This window comes from Anabrus simplex, chromosome 5, assembly GCF_040414725.1.
Source record: "Anabrus simplex isolate iqAnaSimp1 chromosome 5, ASM4041472v1, whole genome shotgun sequence".
Lineage (NCBI taxonomy): Eukaryota > Metazoa > Arthropoda > Insecta > Orthoptera > Tettigoniidae > Anabrus > Anabrus simplex.
This window is the reverse complement of record NC_090269.1, coordinates 12,724,910-12,747,164: the sequence shown is the minus strand read 5'-3', so window position 1 is coordinate 12,747,164 and position 22,255 is coordinate 12,724,910. Positions and strand designations below refer to the sequence as shown.

The 22,255-nt window shown below is 37.8% G+C and overlaps 1 protein-coding gene across 1 annotated transcript in view; it reads left to right on the top strand.

Annotated features, from left to right (window-relative positions):
* The window catches only part of LOC136873673 (N-acetylneuraminate lyase), a 71,072-nt gene that overhangs the window by 23,083 nt on the left and 25,734 nt on the right, over window positions 1–22,255 (top strand). The window contains exons 2-6 of the mRNA XM_067146776.2: window positions 1,030–1,085; window positions 1,166–1,242; window positions 3,150–3,295; window positions 11,681–11,849; window positions 17,034–17,179. Of these exons, the coding sequence (XP_067002877.2) occupies window positions 1,030–1,085; window positions 1,166–1,242; window positions 3,150–3,295; window positions 11,681–11,849; window positions 17,034–17,179 (594 nt within the window). The remainder of the gene's footprint in view (window positions 1–1,029; window positions 1,086–1,165; window positions 1,243–3,149; window positions 3,296–11,680; window positions 11,850–17,033; window positions 17,180–22,255) is intronic.

The following is a 22,255-nucleotide window of genomic DNA, read 5'->3' as shown; positions in this document are numbered from 1 at the left end:
AATGCAGACTAGCACAAGCAAGGAAGAGTTTTCTCAAGAAAAATTTGCTCACTTCAAACATTGATATAGGAATTAGATGTTTTTGAAGACTTTCATGTGGAGCGTGGCGTTGTATGGAAGTGAAACATGGACGATAACTAGCTCAGAAAGAAAGAGAATAGAAGCTTTTGAAATGTGGTGTTACAGAAGAATGTTGAAGGTGAGATGGATAGATCGAATCACGATTGAAGAGGTACTGAATCGAATTGGTGAGAGGAGATCGAATTGGCTAAATTTGACAAGAAGAAGAGGTAGAATGATAGGACACATCTTAAGACACACAGGACTTGTGCAGTTGGTTTTTGAAGGAAGTGTAGGTGGTAAGAACAGTAGGGGCAGACCAAGGTTTGAATATGACAAGCAGATGTAGGATGCAGTAGTTACGTAGAAATGAAAAGGTTAGCACAGGATAGGGTGGCATGGAGAGCTGCATCAAACCAGTCTATGGACTGATGACTCAAACAACAGCAACATTGTTAAGTATCACAGGAAGCCTTAAATTTTGAAATAATGATGGTAGGACAATATGTGGATCTGAAAAAATTTGCACCCTTTAGAAACTTTACTGTATAATTTGGCTAGGGAGAAATTTAAGTTCCAGATTTGTTTAAAATCCAAAAACTAAATAAATTTACCTTAAAATTGGTAAATTGGTGTAATTTTAATTTATTTTCCTTACAAAAATTAAAGTTTGGAGCTGAAAGGAATTGTCATTTTTATAAAATATCTATTTAAAAATGATACACGACTGCATACTGTCAGATAATAGCTGCTGGTAATAGTCTATAACACTGCATATGTGTCTTAGGCGTACTGGCCATCATTTTGAAACTATAACGTTTTTTCCCTCTCCTGAAAAGTGGCAAAAAGTGACATAATGCCTCTTAACTCCGACCGATTCAATCACATAATTTGTTAGTGATGTACCGGTAATTAGTAATGTGAAGTGATCACAACATTAATTGAATTTACATTTTTGTTTATTTTCAGAAATTCCCATTTCATGGACTTATGGCTCCAGTTCTCACACCTTTCACTGATGACAGGTAAAGTATTGAAGTTGATTTAATTATTTTAATTGAAATAAATATATATATTAGCATCTATATGTTAATTTTCATTACAGTGAACAAAACCTGAAACTGGAGGAGATCACTAAATATGCAAAATTCCTGAATAGCATCGGTATCACTGCAGTTTTAGGTAAATCATCTTATCTTTCTGTTTACATTCTTATCAGTTTTCTCAAGGATTGTATTGTTCTTCACTCTGTTAAATCATTCTAGACTAGACTGGTTGCTATGGGCCTTTTATAACATGAAATTAACAACAAGGTCTTTTGTCATCCGCATTCATATTGTAGAATGTAATATATTAACTATTGTTATATATGATGGAAAATAACCTTTTGTAATATCCAAGGCTGGCTGGCTTCCCCTACACCCACAGCCTAACTGGCTACAGCTGACTTGTAGTCTGCCTTCTCTTCTTAAATCTGCATATACAGTATGAGAAACAAAACTCTTACCTCATAGAAAATGCTGAAAATGTTGTCCTTCCACAGCTAAACAGGCATTGTACTGGGTAAAGATATTTCGATTGACACAGGGGCTTAACAAATGTGATACAGGCCTGCCTGCCAAAATACAATTTTGCCCCCCCCCCCCCCCCCCCCCCCGAAAATAAAATGTAAAATCCTACAAATAACTAATATAAATTCAATTATGGCAGGTAGAAATATCTCAATATACTGTCAAGTTACATCAACAGAGGAATTATTTGTTATCTTAAGAATATTTAAAAAATAATGTTTAATAGATTTTATTTGACTGCTTGCGTGGTTTAACAGTTGAGCTGCTGAACTGCCAACCATGCACCACTTAGATGTTCAAACTTAACTTCAATTGGTTTCATTTTTCAGTAACTACAGAACTACACTCTGCAACTGATACCGAAGTCTCGGTTATAAAATAATTTATTCAATTACAAAAAACAAAAAAGAACAAAATTAAATCAAAACCTCTTCAAATTAAGTTTGAAAAAATCAGACAGCACAACAGATAAGCCCCTCGACACAATAAACTGCTGCTAGCTGCAACCAAGTGGCAATTCCTCTACGTACTTTTTTTTAATCACCTGATTTTACGAAACCACCCTGATCATTTCTGTGCAGAGTGATATTAGGCTAGATATATATTATTTTTATTTATTTCCGAGGAGGCCAGGGTCCGCCTGCATTGTAGGCCCTAACGTTACACCCCAGGATTGACACGATTTAGTTCAGCCCGTGTAATGTTTCTTGTATTTTCCTGAAGTTCCTCCAATGTGCATGGATTTGTTTGGCATATTTTGACCTTAGGGAACTCCACAAACAAAAATCACAGCTTGTTAGATCTGGGCATCAGCAGGGCCATAAACCAGCATTAATCATTCTACAGTATCTTCAAGCACTTATGCAATAGTATCCATGGACTCCTCTGTTGTATAAGCAGTTGCAGAGTATATAGATATTTTAAAATTGCTATATAAATGGTTATTCAGAATATCTATATTAAGTTTCCGCTGGTCCTGTGGTGCAGGGGCAGCGTGCCTGCCTCTTACCCGGAGGCTCCGGGTTTGATTCCCAGCCAGGTCAAGGATTTTTACCTGGACCCGAGGGCTGGTTCAAGGTCCACTCACCCTACGTGATTAGAATTGAGGAACTATCTGACGGTGAGATATTGGCCCCATTGTAGAAAGCCAAGCATAACGGCCAAGAGGATTCATCATGCTGACCACATGGCACCTCGTAATCTGCAAGCCTTCGGGCTGAGCAGCGGTCGCTTGGTAGGCCAAGGCCTTTCAAGGGCTGTAGTGCCATGAGGTTTGGTATATTAAGTTTCCCAAAACATTCCTGAAGATTGGCCCTGTCATTGTATGTACCACAAGCTTGAAACAATTGCCTCTCAACTTCACAGAGCCGACATTTTCTCGACCGTGCCCTCCGTGTTATATGTCGCATATACATGACGTATGCATTTAGAATGCCAATCATGTATTCTTGTAGAACTACATTATTATAATAATGATTTGGAATGTGTACTGATATATGTAATATCATCTGTCTTCAGTTAATGGCACTAGTGGAGAGGGGATGTCGATGACAGTTGCTGAGAGGAAAGCCGTGACAGAAGCATGGGTTACAGCAGTAAAGGAAACAAGGCAAACTTTGATGGTCCAGATTGGTGGTGCCAGCATTAGGGACGTTCAAGATATGGTGAATATCCTTCCACATCTACATGTTTAACAACCATGCTGAATGAATAATAGATATAAGGATATTTTTTTGTATAACATGTTTCTTTAATATCTGTAGCCATCTCTTTTCAGTTCTGACTCAGTTAATTTATAACTGTTAGGTTCTTCAGTCTGCTGAAACTAACTTTGAGTAATAAATTTATAAACTAACTGAAAGAAAAAACATATGGTATTATCCGACCAAGGCGATTGAGTTAGGCTGATGATGCCCATTAAACAAAGTGTGAAACATGTACCTTAGAACTCTGTAGTACTATGTAAAAATCTAACCACATAAATTATGGAATGTATTGAATTGGTGGTTCAATAAATATTCCTGTAATATTCTTGATATAAAGTCACTTTCAATACGGATCAATTATGAGAATAATTATTTGTAACAAGGCGAGTGGATCCGCGCAAAGAACGTGAACTATTGCCGTGATCTTGGCGCAGAGCACCGGAATACCATATAGTCAGGTTCAACGAGCTAGAATAACACAGAGAGGCGGAAGCGCTGCCTGGCTGAAGTTAACTGAATGAACGTCCACTATGTTTTGAGTGGTCACATAAGCAAGGGGGCGTGGTTGTCGAATGACTAAAAATGTTGAAAATATGCATTATAGAATCGCTGGTGCAAAATTAAAGACCGGTAGCTCATTGGTCTGGTTAGATGATATTCTGCCTCAACACTTACATTGTGACGTTCTTTGACATGCTTGAGAACTTTGAGACTGATTCAGCTAAACCCCTGTGTATCTGTTTAATTGAAAGAGCAGGCATTATCTATTTTTCACTTACAGAGAGGTACACAAAGTGGCTGATCCATGCTAACTAATTCTATAACAACACCACTCGGACACAATGATAAACAAACACTTAATCTATATGGCATTATGCGCAAACACGAAGTAATTAACCTCCAGGTATTTTGAGCTTCCACTTAAAAGCACCTAGTGATTAAAATACCTCAAATACATTTTTATCAGTATTGAAAATCACGAAGTATGATCACAAGCAGACTCGAAACAATTATTTCACAATAATTCGCGGGCCATATTGCTGCTAATCGAAACCTGCCTTAAGGTCTGAGTATTTCTAGTTGTTCTTCTTGGCTGACTGTACTGCGATGAAGTCATGTTCGTTACTAGTGGCGCTATGCTGTGCAGGACTCCAGTTGCCTTGGTCGGGTAATAACAGTATTACACCTGCAAAAGAAACAACTTAATTAAAACAGAATGGCACATTTCATCCTTGAAAGAACATCATTACATTCTTGACAAATCACACTCAAATATTTAGAAATAAATATTTATGTGTATTTCTGTTTAATAATTAGGAACTTGAAATCTGGAAGTAATTCCTTACTGTTCTCATTTTGTACATCCTCATAACTTGTCCAAACCATAGTAGCCTACGTCTTCCTAAAAGCTCCTTTCTTTTGCTTCATTTCTAATCTTGTCGTTCCTGGTCTTTTTTTTTTTTTCTGCTAGTATTTTTACGTTGCTCCAACACAGATAGGTCTTATGGCGATGATGGGACAAGGAAGGGCTAGGAGTGGGAAGGAAGCGGCCATGGCCTTAATTAAGGTACAGCCCCAGCATTTGCCTGGTGTGAAAATGGTAAACCACGGAAAACCATTTTCAGGGCTGCCGACAGTGGGGTTCGAACCTACTATCTCCCAAATACTGGATACTGGCCGCACTTAAGTGACTGCAGCTATCGAGCTCGGTTGTTCCTGGTCTTTTGATTCATTGTTTTGATGAATTTCATATCTGTTGACTGGATTTTACTATTTGCCTTGTTATGCCTACGTACTACATTAAATTATCGGTATATCAAATAATCATTCCCATATGAATCACAGGAAAATCTCAATGCTTCTGGAAATACAAGTAAAGCAGGCCCGGCCTCCCATGCCTCCACTAAAAAACCGCCCCTAGAATGGATGCTGTGCACCTGTCACAAAGTAATGTGTTTCATATTTTGACAGTTGTTTTCATGCTATCCAAGGCACGAAAAATCTATATATACATTGCTCAGAATTTAGAAAGAATGGTATTTCTGTATCAGTCGTGTCCACAGTAACAAGGAAATTCACTTTTTAATTTTCCGTCATCTCTGTCTGTCTGCGCGCGTGTGTGTGTGTGTGTGTGCGCGCGCGTGTGCGTGCGTGCGTGTGTGTGTGTGTGTACGTACGTGCATCACGAGAAAATGACTTAATGGGAATTTAATGAAAATCGCTATGTAAAGTTGGGAAATCTAGGCTATAATTTCATTCATGCTGGGTGAAATGGTAATTTAGGGCAAGGCCTAAAATTTAATTATACCGGGCAAGTTGGCTGTGTGGTTGGAGGCGCGCAGCTATGACCTTGCATCTGGGAGATAGTGGGTTCAATAGTGGGCTGTCAGGAGCCCTGAAGATGGTTTTGCGTGGTTTCCCATTTTCACACCACGCAGATGCTGGGACTGTGCCTTAATTAAGACCATGGCTGCTTCCTTCCCATTCTGTGTCAGTGTGATGTAAAGCATATTGTAAATAAAAAAAAAAAATAATAATAATAATAATAATAATAATAATAATAATAATAATTTTGAAATATCTAGGCCTATGTTATTAGTGGTCCAATTGATAAATACTACATAACTAATGTTATATAGAATTAAATTTCTGATCATTTATGTCGTACATATTTACCATACTGGTGGTATACATGAATTTCGATGTTGTTGCCAAGTCCATATCAATCCCGAACCACAAGAAAATGGGTGAACAGAATTTATTGAAAATCAATATGTAATGTCAGAGAATAAGCACTATAGTCTAGGATATAAATAATATTTTATTCACGCTGGATGAAATGGTAGTTTAGGAGAACATGCCTATATTTAATTGTTAAATACCTACTACATAACAAAAGTTATAGAGAATCCGATTTCCAATCATTTATGTCTTATACAGGAGAGACAAAATAAGGAATGAAAGTATTTGGCAACAAATTGGATTGGACAGGAGCTTGTTGGAAACCTTAGAATTAAGCAGATTACATGGGTATGGACATATGAGAAGGATGCCTCCAATTAGGACCTCCAGAAATGTTGTTGGTAAGAGGCCCAGAGGGAGGCCTCGTGATAGTTGGTAAAAACAGATTTTCAGAGACCTTGCCAAACATGATGTAAATTGGCAGCAAAAGGTAGAACATCAGCTGTGGATTGACAGAACAAACTGGAAGAGGCTCGTAAACATCCGCACCCAGCTTGCTGGAATGGAAAATCGATGATAATAATGATTATTTTATATTGGGATGCATTGGGGTGTCCTTCTTATGAATTTTAGGTAAAGCTCTGGCGGTAGGGATACTGGGGTTCATGTTGAAAAGTCTTTGTTGCTCTTGTTCGTTGAAAAGAAAATTAGAACTTTTTACTAAAGTTTTTAAATTTTACTGAATTCTTACAGTGGGATCTTTGTTAACTATCGAATAACTTGTATCATTAAAAAATTCTTCTGTTTTTTGAGTGGAAAACTGTTTGTCTAGTAGGACTGTGGAGCCTCCTTTATCTGCCTTTGTAACAATAATGTTATTGTCGTCTATTTTTGTTTTTAATTTCTGAATTTGTTTTTTTATGATTGAAATCAAAATTAACATTTAACTCTTGGGCCAGTTTAGGTAATTTCTTTTTTTACTTCGTATCTAACATCGTTTTGAATCTCGATGGGGAGTTTCAAAATACCGGTTTCTACCTCTGCTACTGTATTGATGATGTCAGTTGTTTTATTTTGGCTAGGCCAATTATACTTTAGGCCCTTATCCAATATCCCAATTTCTTCCTGAGAAAATTGAACGTTCGTCAAATTGATTACTGTGGATGTGTTAACATGTGGGGATGCTGGTCTTTGTGAAACCTTGTTATGTGTGGGAGATCGTATCTTAGATTGTATTAATTGGGAGAGTTTTTTATTGAGTGTTGCTTGCTTCCTTTCTAATGCAATATTCAATTTATAGTCCACATGTAGTTGGAAAGAATTCCATTCCAACAGAGACAACATTTGGGCCAAAAATAAATGAACCTTATATAATTGTAAATTTAGGAGGGCTTTCTTTTTGTACGCTGCTTTAATTTCATTTCTTATCCAAATCTCGTTGACCTTGTTCTGAATTCTATTCGTATTGGTTATACCCTTTCTCTGCATGGGTTTTAGAAATTTTGGTACCAATTTTTGTTCCAGACATTGTTTTAAATAAGCTATATCTTTTGTTAAATTGCCTATTTTGACCTTAAGATTCAAATATCTGTTTAAACAATAATTTGCCTGGTTGGTCAGCAAGTTACAAGTAACTTAATCTCATTTTGTTCCGTATTGAAGATACAATAAGTAAACTCTTTCAAGATTAAAATTATTGTGTCCACCTTTTCAATACAAATATATATTTTTAGTGATTAAATTCTACATGAATTAAAAACACCAGTTAGGGACATGTTTCGCCCTAGTTATGGGCATCTTCAGCCTCTCGAGGCACAACCTACATTTAGTAATTCAAACAAAATTCACTGTCTTAAACTCTCAACAGTCTAACCACTTAACGTAAAGAATTTTACAGCAGTATCGAATACTCATTCTACCGGGCCTTGGTGGGAAGAAAAATACACAGGTTAAAGTTACTGGCCCAAAAGTCAAACTGATGCGGAGGCAGATATTTGCTCTCCTTGAAATTTGCACACAAGATTAAAACCCTATTTGGGCTTCTAGCCCGAAGTTACAGAGGCTAATCATATTCTACTGAGGTGACTAAATTTAAGTTACAAGGCTACAGATAGAAAACGGTTACAAAAACATAGTTACCTCAAACACAAGTTGATAGGGAAGTCGAGAGGGTGTCACATTCTCTATTCCCAAATTTTGGCTAAGTTTCTAGGCTAGTTTTGAGATTTACATTTGAAGATGAAGTTCACATTATTGAAGACTGGAAATTAAAGTTGACATAATAAAAGAAAGGAAACCTTCCCCTCGAGCTAGCTTTCAGAGGCTATCTCCTAGTTATTAAATGGCTGCCATTGCCTTACTGCGCTGGACTGCTTGATGAAGGGCGAGATGCCTCTGCCTCTTATATTAACACAAACTCAGTAAACTGAATGATCAAGAAGACAGGGTAGCTCGAAAAACTGCCAGCTTTTATACCCGAGAGGAAGGTTCGAAAGAGATCTGGACTAAGGCCCGACACACCCCCAATTTTTATTGGATAACTAAATATGTAGAAGAAAACATAAAGAAGAAAACGCTGATGGGTTGAAAATTAAATACACAAAATTTTCTATTGGCCAGTTTTGAAGTTGTCAGAAAGGGATCGAAGTGTTGACAACTGTTAAACACAAAACAACAAATACAAATCAACCCAGTTTCGGAAACCTTAAAGTAACAAATTACTTTAGAATTTTAATAGTTCCTCTTCACACTAGAAGGCACAGCATACGTTTTGTTTGTAGAGACATCTGTGAGGAAAAGTCCAAACTTCTTGCCCAAGTAGTTGCAAGTATATATTGAAGATGGCGTTTTTCAAGGCGGGGTGGGTGTACCCTCGTAGTACAGACCTTTCCCCCTTAAAGGCTCTCCTCATGGTGAAAAATTGAAATTTGTTAGTTAGGAAAAAACAAGATTTTTTACAGATATTTTCTTGAAAAGTTCCTTTAGAAGACAAATTTAAGTCAAAACCAATCATGAAGTCTTCCTGAAGTGGTAGAAGTCTGGGATATACAGTTCAAGTTTGACGGCAAGATCGGCCGTTGCCGCTGATACCAGGGTGGCGTCCTTCAGACCCCCCAAGTACCCTCAGATACACCTCTTCCGCTACCATGAGAGGGGTAGCCATGGTGATGGTTGCCGCAGACCAGATATAGAGATACTGCTCCAAGATGGGTAGGCGGTTGATTTACCGCACCTCAGCCCTCACCGGAAAGGATGGTGCTCCAGCACGCCCTTATGAAGGAGACTGAGCCAGAGCAAAGTGGGCCCTTACCCCACGCCAGCATCGCTCGCCAGATGTTATGACTCGGCTACCAATGTCAGAGAGGGCACTGAAACAGTAATTTACTTGGCAACAGAGATTGTTTTTGTGGAGAGTTAGAGTTGTGTATTTTTCTATGCTGCAGTGTAAGATGAGGCAGGCTGCATTGAGGATGAGTGTGTGATTGCAGGCTTGGTGTTGGAGGCGGGGGACAAGGTAATGGCTGCAAGTGACCAATCAGTCACTACTGATCTGCATTTAGGCCAGTCGCCCAGGTGGCATATTCCCTATGTGTTGTTTTCCTAGCCTTTTCTTAAATGATTGCAAAGAAATTGGAAATTTATTGAACATCTCCCTTGGTAAGTTATTCCAATCCCTAAATCCCCTTCCTATAAACGAATATTTGCCCCAATTTGTCCTCTTGAATTCCAACTTTATCTCCATATTGTGATCTTTCCTACTTTCAAAGACACCAACTCAAACTTATTGGTCTACTGATGTCCTCCCATGCCATCTCTCCACCGACAGCTCAGAACATAGCACTTAAATACATAGTATGTTACAAATGTTTTTTAATATCCACATATTCAATACAAAGAGATCATTTTTAGAAATTAAATATTATTATAAAATGTTAAGGGACATGTTTCACCCATATCAAGGACATCATCAGCCTCAAACTCAAACCTGTATGGTGAAAAATCAGGATCCTGATTGCTCTTACAAGTCATAAAAAGAGAATATCAATGCAGGTGTCTGTCCAAACATAAAAATTATTAGAATGTCCTTGACTAAAATCGCATTATCAAGCTGCATGTCAAAAGTTCACACGATTATACTTTCTGGAGCGTTGAGTCAATGCGCCCAAATTTTTTTTGTTGGGGGTAGAGCAATAAACAGCTCAATCTTTATAATGAAACAGAAATGTGCCTCCTTCACTACTCCTGTTAGAGGATAAGAAAAAGCAAAGCTAATAGACTGTTAAAGATGCCAATTTCATATGTTGTGATAAGACAACAGCCCTCATAAGTGGCTGTTGAGCTGCCTATAGTCTATTTAAATGGCTGAAGGAGTGAAAGTCGAAAGCGTTACGATAACAGTCTTCCTTAAGTAGTTGTGGGAGCAATGAAAAAAGCATTTGGTTGTCTATAGACGTCAATATACCTTCGACTTTCACTCCTTCAAGCAAGATAAAATACGTCCACCTGGCAACTGTCCTAAATGTGATTGATTGAACAAAAGAGGTGACAGCACATTCCCCTACCTTAGTCCAGTTTCGTTTCTAAACTATTCTGTCTTTCCAACCAGAGTCTGTACGCTGCTGACGCAGTTGTACATTGCTTGCACCATTTCTACAGTTTGTGTACGTAGTCTCTTTTTGACCATGGTTTCCAAGACCTTATCCCTGGGAACACTATTGTTTGCCTTTATTAGATCTATGAATGTCATGTCCAGACCCTTTCCATATTCCCAATTCTTTTCCATTAATTGCCTCGTGCTGAAGATTGGTTCCGCTGTAGATCTTCCACTTCTAAAGCCATACTGTTCCTCTTGCAACTCTCCTACCTTTCTTCTCATTTTCCTATCTAATATCATTTCCAGTATTTTTGCTACGTGTGATAAGAGTGTGATTCCTCTATAGTTTGTCCCTCTTCTTAAAGACTGGTATTATTATTCTCTTTCCCCAGTATTCTGGCACATGTTTCTGTTTCCGTAAGTACTTTAACAATCGGTACACGCATTGTAGTACAGGTCCTGGTGCCTTCCCCATTTTCATTGTATGGACTGCTAATTCCACCCCTGACATCGTTATAACATCTCTACTTTTGAGTCATCACACCGCATTACTACCGTCTCCTCTGCACAATTTCTCACATTTAGCAGTTTATTAAAATACTCCTTCGATCTTTTCTTTATTTCTTCTGGATGTGGTACTAACTCTCCACCTTCCTCTTTCATCAGCTTTGTATGAAATGTTTATTTTAAGGCTCAGTGAAGCCATATTTAATTACTGAACTTGACAAGAAATAGAAAAAATAATTTCCATTCAATTTATTCATCACCTAGAGGGTTATATTTATCATTCAGAATAATCACCAAATAAAATACTGATCGTAATACATTGGTAACCTAGAACAACAGCCTGCAAAATTTCCTTTAAAAAATGAAGGAAAATCAATAAAAGATATCACTGCTCAAAATGACTGGTTGCAGTCCTTGTAGGTAATTTGCTTATGTCTGTCCTAAACCATGAGTATTTTTTTTTAAATGTAAAGGATATTTTTTGAACAGATGATGTTTTCTGTGAATATTTTACTTTTTTAAATTCCAGCTTCTCTCACAGTACGTTGTTTCCTTTCTAGGCTAAACACTGTGAGAGCCTGAAGGTTGATGGTCTTCTCTGTCTGCCTGATCTATTCAATAAGCCTGGAACTATAGAAGATTTGGTGAACTATCTTCATCTTGTTAGCAAGTCAGCCCCCAAAACACCACTACTTTATTATCACTTGCCAGGATACACAGGAGTTAATTGTAAGTTGTGCCTATACTAATATGTTTAACTTATTTCTATTAATTTATATTATTCCTCTTAATAATTTCATTTCTTGATAATAATTTAGTAGCCTCAGATGATAGTTGAAGAGAAGGGTAGTGAAGGACACAGCTTGTGGTGAGGGAGAACATCTCTCCCTCAAATCAGTATTTTATTTTATTATCTACTATACATAGATAATTACAACAATAGAGAATTAAGATCTAAGATCTAAAAGTGAAAGAGTAATTATAGTGGTTTTCACAGTTGGTGAATAACATTGTAGGTAAAACACGTTATGTCTGTAGGTATAGATTTGTACTTCGAGGTGAGGTAAGTGTGGTTAGGGTTACCATACATCCACATTTATGCGGACATGTCCGGATTTTTTATGTTTAATGAAATTTTTCATATTTAATATAAATATTGGAAATATCTTCATTAAATAAACTCTCTGCCATGAAAAACAAAGTACGCAAATAAATGCTGAAGAAATGATATGTAATCATCTATTTAATCAAAGTTTAGCACTTTATCCTATATTTTTTTAGACTGTTGGCTTTGTTTATTTGAGCAAACAATAAAGTAAAAACTGTTTATTGCACTAATTTTAAATTTCTTCTCATGCAACCTGGAAAATGCATCACTGGATGGGAGGCAATACTGCTTTCCTGCTCTTCAAGCAATTATTGTTGTAGTGTTGTATTGTACCCCTTTCAATAATATGTGTTTGTAAGATGTTTCTGTCAATATCATAATCGGTTTTCTGGAGTAAACATGCCATCGAGTTCTGAAGATGCTGCAGAAGCTTTGGTTTAGTGGAATATGGTTGCAACATGCAATACATTGCAGAAGTGTTGAGAACTTCCCCTCCAAGATTTCCAGAATCGTAAGAATGTACAGGGAAACTCGAGGCTATTCAAGAAGACCAGGATGAAGCCAAAGAAGAGCAACATCAGCAAGAGATGATGAGTTCTTACACCTTCCCATTCTCCACAACCATCACGCCACCGCCGTTGAGGCACAAAATTGACTCCAAGTTCGAGGGGTTAGTAAGAGAACTGTCCGAAGAAGACTGGAAGAAGCCAAACTTCAATCCAGAAGACCCACTAAAGGCCCAGAACTCACCAAACAGCATTGCACAGCTCAATTGCATTTTGCAAGGAAACATTGCGACTGGACAGTACAATAATGGGAGCATGTGCTATTCACTGATCAGTCTGCAATCATCTGACATTAGAGAAAGGGTCTGGAGAGGGCATGGAGAAAGGTACTCCTCTCGCATATTCTCACCTAGGATGCCTTTTTAGGGTGGTTCTCTGATGGTGTGAGCAGGAATCAATATGACTTTAAGGATACATTTGGTCTTCGTGGAAAACGGGAGCCTTACAACACATCAGTATGTGGAGAAAATACTTCTGGAGTATGTTGTACATTTCATTCCATTTATTGGCAATGGTTTCACACTAATGCAGGACAATGCACACCCACATGTTGCAAGATATATGCAATATTTCTTGGATAAAGCAGAGATTCATGTTATGGTTTGTCTATTCAAAGGTCCAATTTGAATACTATTGAACATGCATGGGGCCAGCTGGGGAGAAAGGTACGATGGCTCTATCCAGACCACCTCCAGGACCTAAGAGAGGCTCTCCTAGAGGAATGGAAGATGATTCCTCAAAAGGACATTGCAGCATTTATCAGCAGCATACCTGAAAGGTTAGATGCCATAATTGATGCAAGAAGATGTAATACGTACTTCTGGAGATGAGAAAAGAAGTCACTGAAGTGAAGTGTAGAAAACCAAAACAAAAGTGAATTAACTTCATGAGCTTCCTCAAAATTTGCTTGAAGTGTAAATCCATACATGTTACTTCCATATCTCTGACTTAATTTGATCAAACTGTTTGTAAATATTCTTTTTCATTATTAGACATATAAAGTAGTCTGTGCTACAATATTTTCACAATTCTTATCCTACACCACAATATTTTATCATAAAAAAATAGATTAGTCCCATAAAAATGACTGGAATTTAAAATAAATAATCTCTGTGTTTTTAAGGAATTGAAACCAGTGAGTGTATTATGGTCCCTAACATTTTATATCACATAGTCTCAGCTACACAGTGTGTCAATTAAGTTAATGCCACCTGGGCGACTTGTGTATCAATTTCAACTTTCTGTTTTCCCACTAGGTTGCAGCACCCTAGTTAATTAGTGTCAAGTACTCCTAGTAATAAAACCAAAATCTCTATGCAGATAGATTAGAAAATTCATTTTTCTAGGTGGTCATATAGTGAGTGGATCAGGGTTTCCTAATATGTAGCATCATGAACTGTGGATTATACTGCCTTCAGAAGCACAACAACTTCAGCTAAGAATGAACTTACAACCTCAGTCACAGGAAGCTAGCACGCTAACTATTTAGCAGTGAGATTTATTACATTTGTTTGAATTTTCAATGGTTTCTAGTTAATATGGAATTAACCAGTGAACCTAGGACCTGTGAATTTTTTATCCATCATCTGGAATATCTCTAATTCATCCCAGTGTACTTAAAACAATAATAAGATTTATATTACTTGTTTCCTCTTTCATATTTTCAAATATGAATGAGAGAAGAAGTGTTCAAGAAATATTAGGTTGTGTTCAGAATATGGTGTCCAGTTCACCATTTTTGTTTTGTACCGGTACTTAACCTCTCTTCAGTATGTAATATATGTCCTGAACACAACCTAATAAATGGAAAATTTATTTTGTGTATAATGCGCTCGTGAAAATAAAATATTAAAAAAGTGTTCAATTCAGATACAAATTCTTTAGTAAAAAATTTTCCTTAATAGCATACCCTAACTCTCCATATCAGCATTGTATTAAAGAAGTCATGCCTCCTCCAGTGGATTGAACTTAAGTTATTAGTCCACTAAATATAAAAATTTTCTTGTCCAAGAATGGAGTTCTAAGTAATTTCTGAAATTCATATAAATACAGAGGGGTCCAGAAAAATGTAAACACTCTTTGATAGTCAAAATATTAATGGAAAAAAAATTACATACTGTTATAATTCCTTCACAGGGGGGAAGGTTATTTTGTGTATTCAAAGTAACCCCCATTAGCAGCCAAACAACATCGATGCCGCTGAACTGCTGATCGAACTGTGGCTGTCAGTGTAGCCGGTGTGATAGCTGCACAGGACACCTTGATGGTTTCTCGTAACTCGTTCAGTGTAGCTGGCTTCTGTCGATAAACTTAGGTTCCCCATAGGTAGAAGTCAAGAGTTGTAAGGTCTGGAGACCATGGTGGATACTCAAAAGCTCCTCTTCAACTTTTGATCGTCCAGGTAGATTTTCATCCAAATAGGTTCCGACATCTCTGTGGTAGTGAGACGGAGTGCCATCTTGTTGTAGGTAAAATCTTCCATTTTCAAACACCTCTCGGATGGCAGGTAAAATCAATGTTTGCAGCATATGAAGATACACCTTGCCAGTTATAGTACCTTCAGAGAAGAATGGGCCAATCAAACCATGCGATGACAGACCATACCATAGATTAACACCGGATAGATTAACATGTTTGTCCACATGAACATGAGGATTTTCAGGAGCCCAGTACATGCAGTTGTGGCAGTTTGCAATACCGTTCAGTTTGAATTGCACCTCGTCAGACCAGATAACCATCCCTGCAAACCGTTCATCCTCGCAAAGCATGCCTTCAAACCACTCGCAGTACTCCATCTTTCGATCCGGGTTGTCCTCGTTTATAGCGTGCAGTGATTTTGGAATGTACACTTTCCACTTTGCAGTCTTTAGAATCGGTTGTATGGTTGATTGGCTTATTCACAGATTCACAGATTTTTGAGGTGACCTAGTAAAATGTTGCAACACAGGAGCTCTGGAAGCTGGCTAGTTGATGTTTTTGGTCGGCCAGACCTTTTCTTATGCACGTCCTGAACAGTATCGTCGGCTTCAAATTTATCCCGAATACGATAAATTGTTGTACGTGTTGGTGGCTGAGTTCCATTCGCATTACAGCATTACCGTTCTACCTCCATCATGTTTTCATACTTCCAGTACAACTTCAATACGACCTTGCGTTGCTCAAACGACAGTGTTACTTTGTTCATTGCTGCACTGTCATCTGCTAGAAAACACACGCCACGATTGTCAGCCATTCACGTGACCATCATCTGTTGAGAAAACAGTGGACTACACTACCGCGCAAGAATTGCAACGGTATGTCATTTTGTTCCAAAGATATGAACTGTCAAAGAGTGTCTACATTTTTCTGGACCCCTCTGTATAAAGAACTAGTTTCACTTCCTTGAGTATCATTATAGTCTAATTTACTGAACAGAGATTATCAGACAAAATACTGGTGACTATTTTAAGTTGAAGGAAACTTGATGGTTCTTCTTCTTTTGTTACGGCCTCTGTAGGACCACGGGCAGCTTTATCATGGTTAGGGTTATCTTCTTCTCATCCCTGAACCTCTTCATTCTCTCTCCCCTTCTCTCCCATTCTTCAGCTGATATTTTCAGTATCCTCTTCTCTTGTCTTCCCCACTGGTGCTTCTCTATCATGTTCCTGTACCTTTCTCTGTCATTGAGCTCTGGCATGTTGGTTGCTGTATATTTATTTCTCCAGTTCTCTGTCCCTTCCACCTTAATCCCCATCTCAGTCCTGTCCTTCCAGAGTTTGACAATGCACTTAGCTCCCATCTTTCCTCTCGTCTTACCCGTTGTCTCCCATACTCTTCTAGTCATTCTCTCCATGTCCAGTAAATCTTGCTCTTTTGAGTCTTATTTCTTCGGAGATCATCCTCATGTTTCGGTACAGTTCGTCCCTTGATCTTCATTCCCATCCTTTTGGTTCCAGTATCTTTCTCAAAATTTTTTTTCCTTCCTTCTCCAGTTGCTCTGCTCAGTGCCATCCTCGTGTCGTCTCAGCCGCATACATTAATGCATTCCTCACTGTTGCCTTGTAGTGCCTGAATTTTGCACCAAAATTTTTTTTCCTTCCTTCTCCAGTTGCTCTGCTCAGTGCCATCCTCGTGTCGTCTCAGCCGCATACATTAATGCATTCCTCACTGTTGCCTTGTAGTGCCTGAATTTTGCACCTGTTGATATGTTTCAATTATTGTACAATAAAATTGATAGTTTATTTGTTTTTTCCTTGTCAGTGGACATGGCAAAGTTCTTAAATGCAGCTGCAGCTGAGATACCAACATTCTGTGGAGCAAAATTCACACACACTGATCTTCAGGAAGGAGCAAGATGCTTGGAAGCAGCTGGTGGGAACTTAAGCCTCTTTCTAGGTTGTGATCAGGTATGGACTATTCAGATTTGTTTGTTTATTTGTTATATACTCACAATCTTTGCTCTGGGGTGTGGCAATCCAGTGGCATTGCCTCCGGCTTTTCACCAAGGAGGCCATAGTTCAAAACATAGCCAATGCATGTGAGGTTTATGAAATGAAAAGTCACATCTCCTTGATTTGGATTCCAGGCAGAACTGGGGCTCCCATGGCTATGTTTACGATATCAACAATCACAAAGAACTACAAGCTTATGCTTGGCTTTTCTTTGCTCCATTGGGAGTGTATATATGTTTAGTCCTCAGCCCGAAGGCTGATTGGATCCTCAACAGTTCTGCCATCAGCTGTCATAGATGGCCTAGGCATCACTGAAGAGGCGTACTAGGGAAATGAGGTAGTTTCCCGTTGCTTTCCTCACCGAGCCAGCAGTTGCTAGTACATATCAGTCTGCCAAGCCCACTGAAATGTGTGCACCAACTGACCCTATCAGCAATATTTTCACACCATTCATAGCAGGGACTGGCTGCAGAAGGAATGGCATTACTAGCATCACTCATACCTCAGTCACTTTCATTTTGTCAAAGCCAAGGATAAAGCTGAGACAGATCAATGAAAGTAACAAAAGTGCTCTAGCCCATACCAGAAGTGTACCCTTCTTAATCAGGAGCTTACGTTATGTGTACGGACTTTGTACACGTTCTGTAGGATCTGCCATCCTTAGAGTTCTCTTCACATTGCATGAGAATCCACTGACTGTGCCTTCCATATATCATCTAAGTCGCAGACAAACCAGAAAGCTCTAGTACAACTTATACATCCTCTCTATCTCTCGAGTGTCTCTCAGCAGGCTGATAATGTACAGTCTTTAGCTTCCCTAGCAAAGATGTATACATAGTGCTTTGCAGTTAGAAATAGGTTTATGTCCATGAAAGATACTGCTAGTGGCTGACAGATGACTGAAGAAGCATATCTGTTCCATTTTCATGGGATTTTATGTTGAGTATCAAATGCATAGCAATCCTTGTGAATGAGGAAAGCATCTATCAGTATCATAAATACTGCAGTCAAGATTAGTGATCGCAGGCATTATTGAAATTTTTAATGCAGCCCACTTTGTCTGAAATGTTCAATCACTCCTGTCCGAAGACAAAAATAATGGGATGTGTTAACCTCTCAGCGTGGGGCGACTTTCACTACCTGACTACCCTGTGCTGCCGGAGGAGTATAGCACCAAGCATGCTATGAGTGCAGGCTCTTAGTTAATCCAGCGTAAATGACAAGCGGTTCTAATGAATTTTACCAAAATGGTCAGTATGTTATTATTGTATAAACACACAAAAAGCATAATTTACTGGAATTATCTGAGGTCAGTGAAGTGGAGGAATCTTCTGAGCTTTCAAAGTGGCCTAAAATATGGCTGAACCAAATATAGAAGTAGTTAGTACCTGGATTTTTTGAGAAATAATGTCTCAATACAGGTTTTTGTACTATGCTCATTAACATACACAATGCAAAAACTACATACATTTCGTCCACAATGACCAGTACACGTTCATTTACCCTCGATTGGAATGGAAATATCATACTGTGTGACCGCACGCGATGTTGAGCATAAATATCTGTCTATACTACTATCAGCTTTACAAACTCGACAGTAGAAAACAACTGAAAATTTTTCACACAGGACATAAGCAGTTATTTGCAGCATTCCGAGACCCATAATTTGCCGCAAACATTTCCCTTTTCCCTCTGTAATTATCTATGTCTTCTCATACAAACCCACCATCAGGAACATTACGGCCGATATCATAACATCAATGTCACGATCACTACTTTCACTCTCAAATTTTATATCGTAGTCCTTGCTTAATGAAACTAAACTTTCTATATCATCATTCGGTAAAACATCGTTGTTTTTCAAATTCGCGATCACAAGGAAAAGGTTTAGCAGCCATGATGTCAACAACAGAACTTGTTGGTTTTTCAAGCATGATATATCATAATCAATAAATATTCGATAGATACACGCATCAAATGAAAGATCGATGCTTCGTCTTCTGATATATCTTACTACATTTGTAATAGTTCAAGAAATATTTGCGAGATAGAAGCACAAATCAGAAGCTGCTATGCACGTGCAATGTACATCACTCCATGACAGAGAACGTTTGGAAGCCTGTGGGCAGTGTACGGCACTCCACATTGAGTGGTTAATAAAATACAACATTGAGGGCAGCTTCAGTTGAAGGGTGGACATCTTTGTCATAGATAGGAAGCAGAGAATTGGACTGGTTGTGAAAAGGACCTATTAAATAAACTATTTAAAATAGTTTATGTTGGGTCCACCTTGTCAATATACTTTTAATGATTGAAAATATTTATTTTATCATACATGTTTCAGGAAAAATATCCATTCCCTTCATCAGTGATGTCAATTCAAGGAATAAAACAATATAATACTATCTTTTGTTTTTCTTACAATTGAAAGGAGTATTGTATCCTAATTCACCATATCAATGAATAAAGAAACTAATGAAATACTATGAAAATGATCATTACATAAAATTTAATATTTTGATGAATTGAAATGAGAATACCCAAATAAATTTAAGATCTTCAAGTTTTTCTTCTTTTACTTCCTTAAATGATCAAACACTAGTCTATACAATGGGTTCTCTCCTGTGCTTCTTTCATTTAAACTTGATTCAAAGTCTTTTTTTTTTTTGCAAGATAAGTTTGTAAACTTTCCAAAACATTCATGAATTTTCCCTTTTTGGCCAAATATATTTGTTACGGAATTCCGTGGTGGACAGACGTGAAATAAGGTGCAGGCATGAATGGGTGGATATAACACAATCGAAACATTGATTTTAAACTTTAAAACTGGCAGTTTTATTTCTTCCCTTAAGCTTCCCCCCCCCCCCCTTTTTTTTTCTTTTTTTCTTTTCAGATGTTAATTTTTAACAAAACAATTCTCTAAGCAAATTCAATCTTAATAGCTCGTCAAGTAATTAAGAGTTATTTGCAAAGTTAACCCGTAGGCTTGAAACAGCACCTTTAGAGATATCTAAAATAACAATTTTACAGGCGGAGCTTGAAACTCCCAATTACAACTTTACATGAGCACAACTGCTCCCTTCTAACCCACAGTCACAGAGAAGGATCTCCCAATTCCTTTCTCACCACTAGGAGACAGAGTATCCAAAGTACCATATACAATCTTCCAAGAGCACCTTTGCTCCACAAAATTATCTAGGAGACTACTCTCCAAACATTATACCTTCCAAAGGCACCATTCAACCTTCATATTAATTGGAGGAGCGTCTTCACTCTATCAATCTATTTTCAAAAATTTACACTTTCCAGGCCTCTCTAGGCACAACCTACATTTAACAAAACAATATTAACTGTCTTCAATGCTCAACAGTCAGGTATCTTTAACATGAAACTGAATGACATTGATTGTAACAAGGGTAACATGTACCCATTCTACAAGGCCTTTGGTAACAACAAAAGGTTAAATTACTGGCCAAAAAAAATGGAAAGGAGGCGCGAAGCACTTCTAGAAATTTACGTTAAATACATAAAACCCTATTTGGGCTTGTGGTCCTACGTTACAGAGGCGAAGCCTACACTACCGAGGTGACTAGATGGAGAAAAGTTAAGTTGCAGAAATTAAAAGATGAATACATGTTTTAGGAAAAATATCCATTCCCTTCATGAGTGATGTCAATTCACTCATTTTCGAAGTCTCTTTTAGACATTGGAACATTGAAGGCTCGGTACACAATGCTGTTGTACGCTGCTCGTTTGTGAATTTGGGGGTGTGAAGAATCTTGATGGAAAGGTTACAAAATCATAATAATAATTATTAAATTAATGTCGTAATGGTCCACCTTTTTCAATACTAGAATATGCAATATTATTGAATTAAATTACTAACCTAGGGACTACAGTAGTTTTGGCCTTGGCTGGCCATCTTCAGCCTTAATGTAATACATCTAATAACTAAACAACTGTACAAACACACAATTGACATAAAAACGAATGTATAAACACGTAATTAACATTAAAATCTGGGACGAACTATGTGTAAAATCTGAAAAATAAATTAGTCTCTAATTCTTAACATCTGGAGTATGCTCATCATCCAAACTCTTTCTTGTATTAATATTCATAGAATTGTTAGTTCCATCATCACTAATCATTAAAATTTCAATTGCAAAACGGGAACAGGTAAAGTTGATTATGTAGTCCGATCATCAAATCTACTTGAGCAGTATGCAAGCCACTGGACGCCACTGTAAATAACCACCAGCTGACGCAGAACTGCTAGATGGTGTTCCCACATCAACCAACATAAATAAAATTAAATGTTCCCGTAGTGCTTGTTAGAATTTTGATGAAATGCTGTTGGAGATTGTCAGGACGGCATATGAATATATGGTTAAAACTGACAACTTCTTAATTTGTGGCTGGTATAAATTCGCAATTCATTGCGGTATCCATGAAGTTAACCTGAATAAATGATAGATAAAATTGGATAAAATTAATGAATAGAGAGAGAGAGAGAGAGAGAGCTAGTCAAATGGCATACGTTATATGAGACTTACCTCTCATTGCGGCATGTGGTGCGTGGCTTATTTTTGTGTGCCTCATACTAATAGTTGTGAGATTCAAAGGAAAAGGAAGGGGCGGGGCAAGGAGAGAGAGGCAGGTGAGGGGGTGGGGCAAGGGGAGAGGTCAGGGAAAGGAGAAGGGGGGAATTAAGGCGGAGCTGATGGATGTGGGATAAGGTGCTGTGAATATTATGAAAAACTGAATTATGACTTGTTTGTTTGACGTTCCTAAAAATGGGAATTAGAAGGTCAAATTGGATATTTGGCTTTTCTGAAATGTCATTAAGATTATGATTTGGATTAAAATACTGATCCGGTGTGACGTAAAGCCCCTAGCAAAAAAGAAACAAAAAACTGATCTATATGTATGAAGCAGCTTTCAGTAACGTTAAAGAGGGGTCCTTTGTTGATGATTTTGAGAATTTCCATATCGTGTTTTATGTCTGTGAATTTGTGATTATAGTCATGC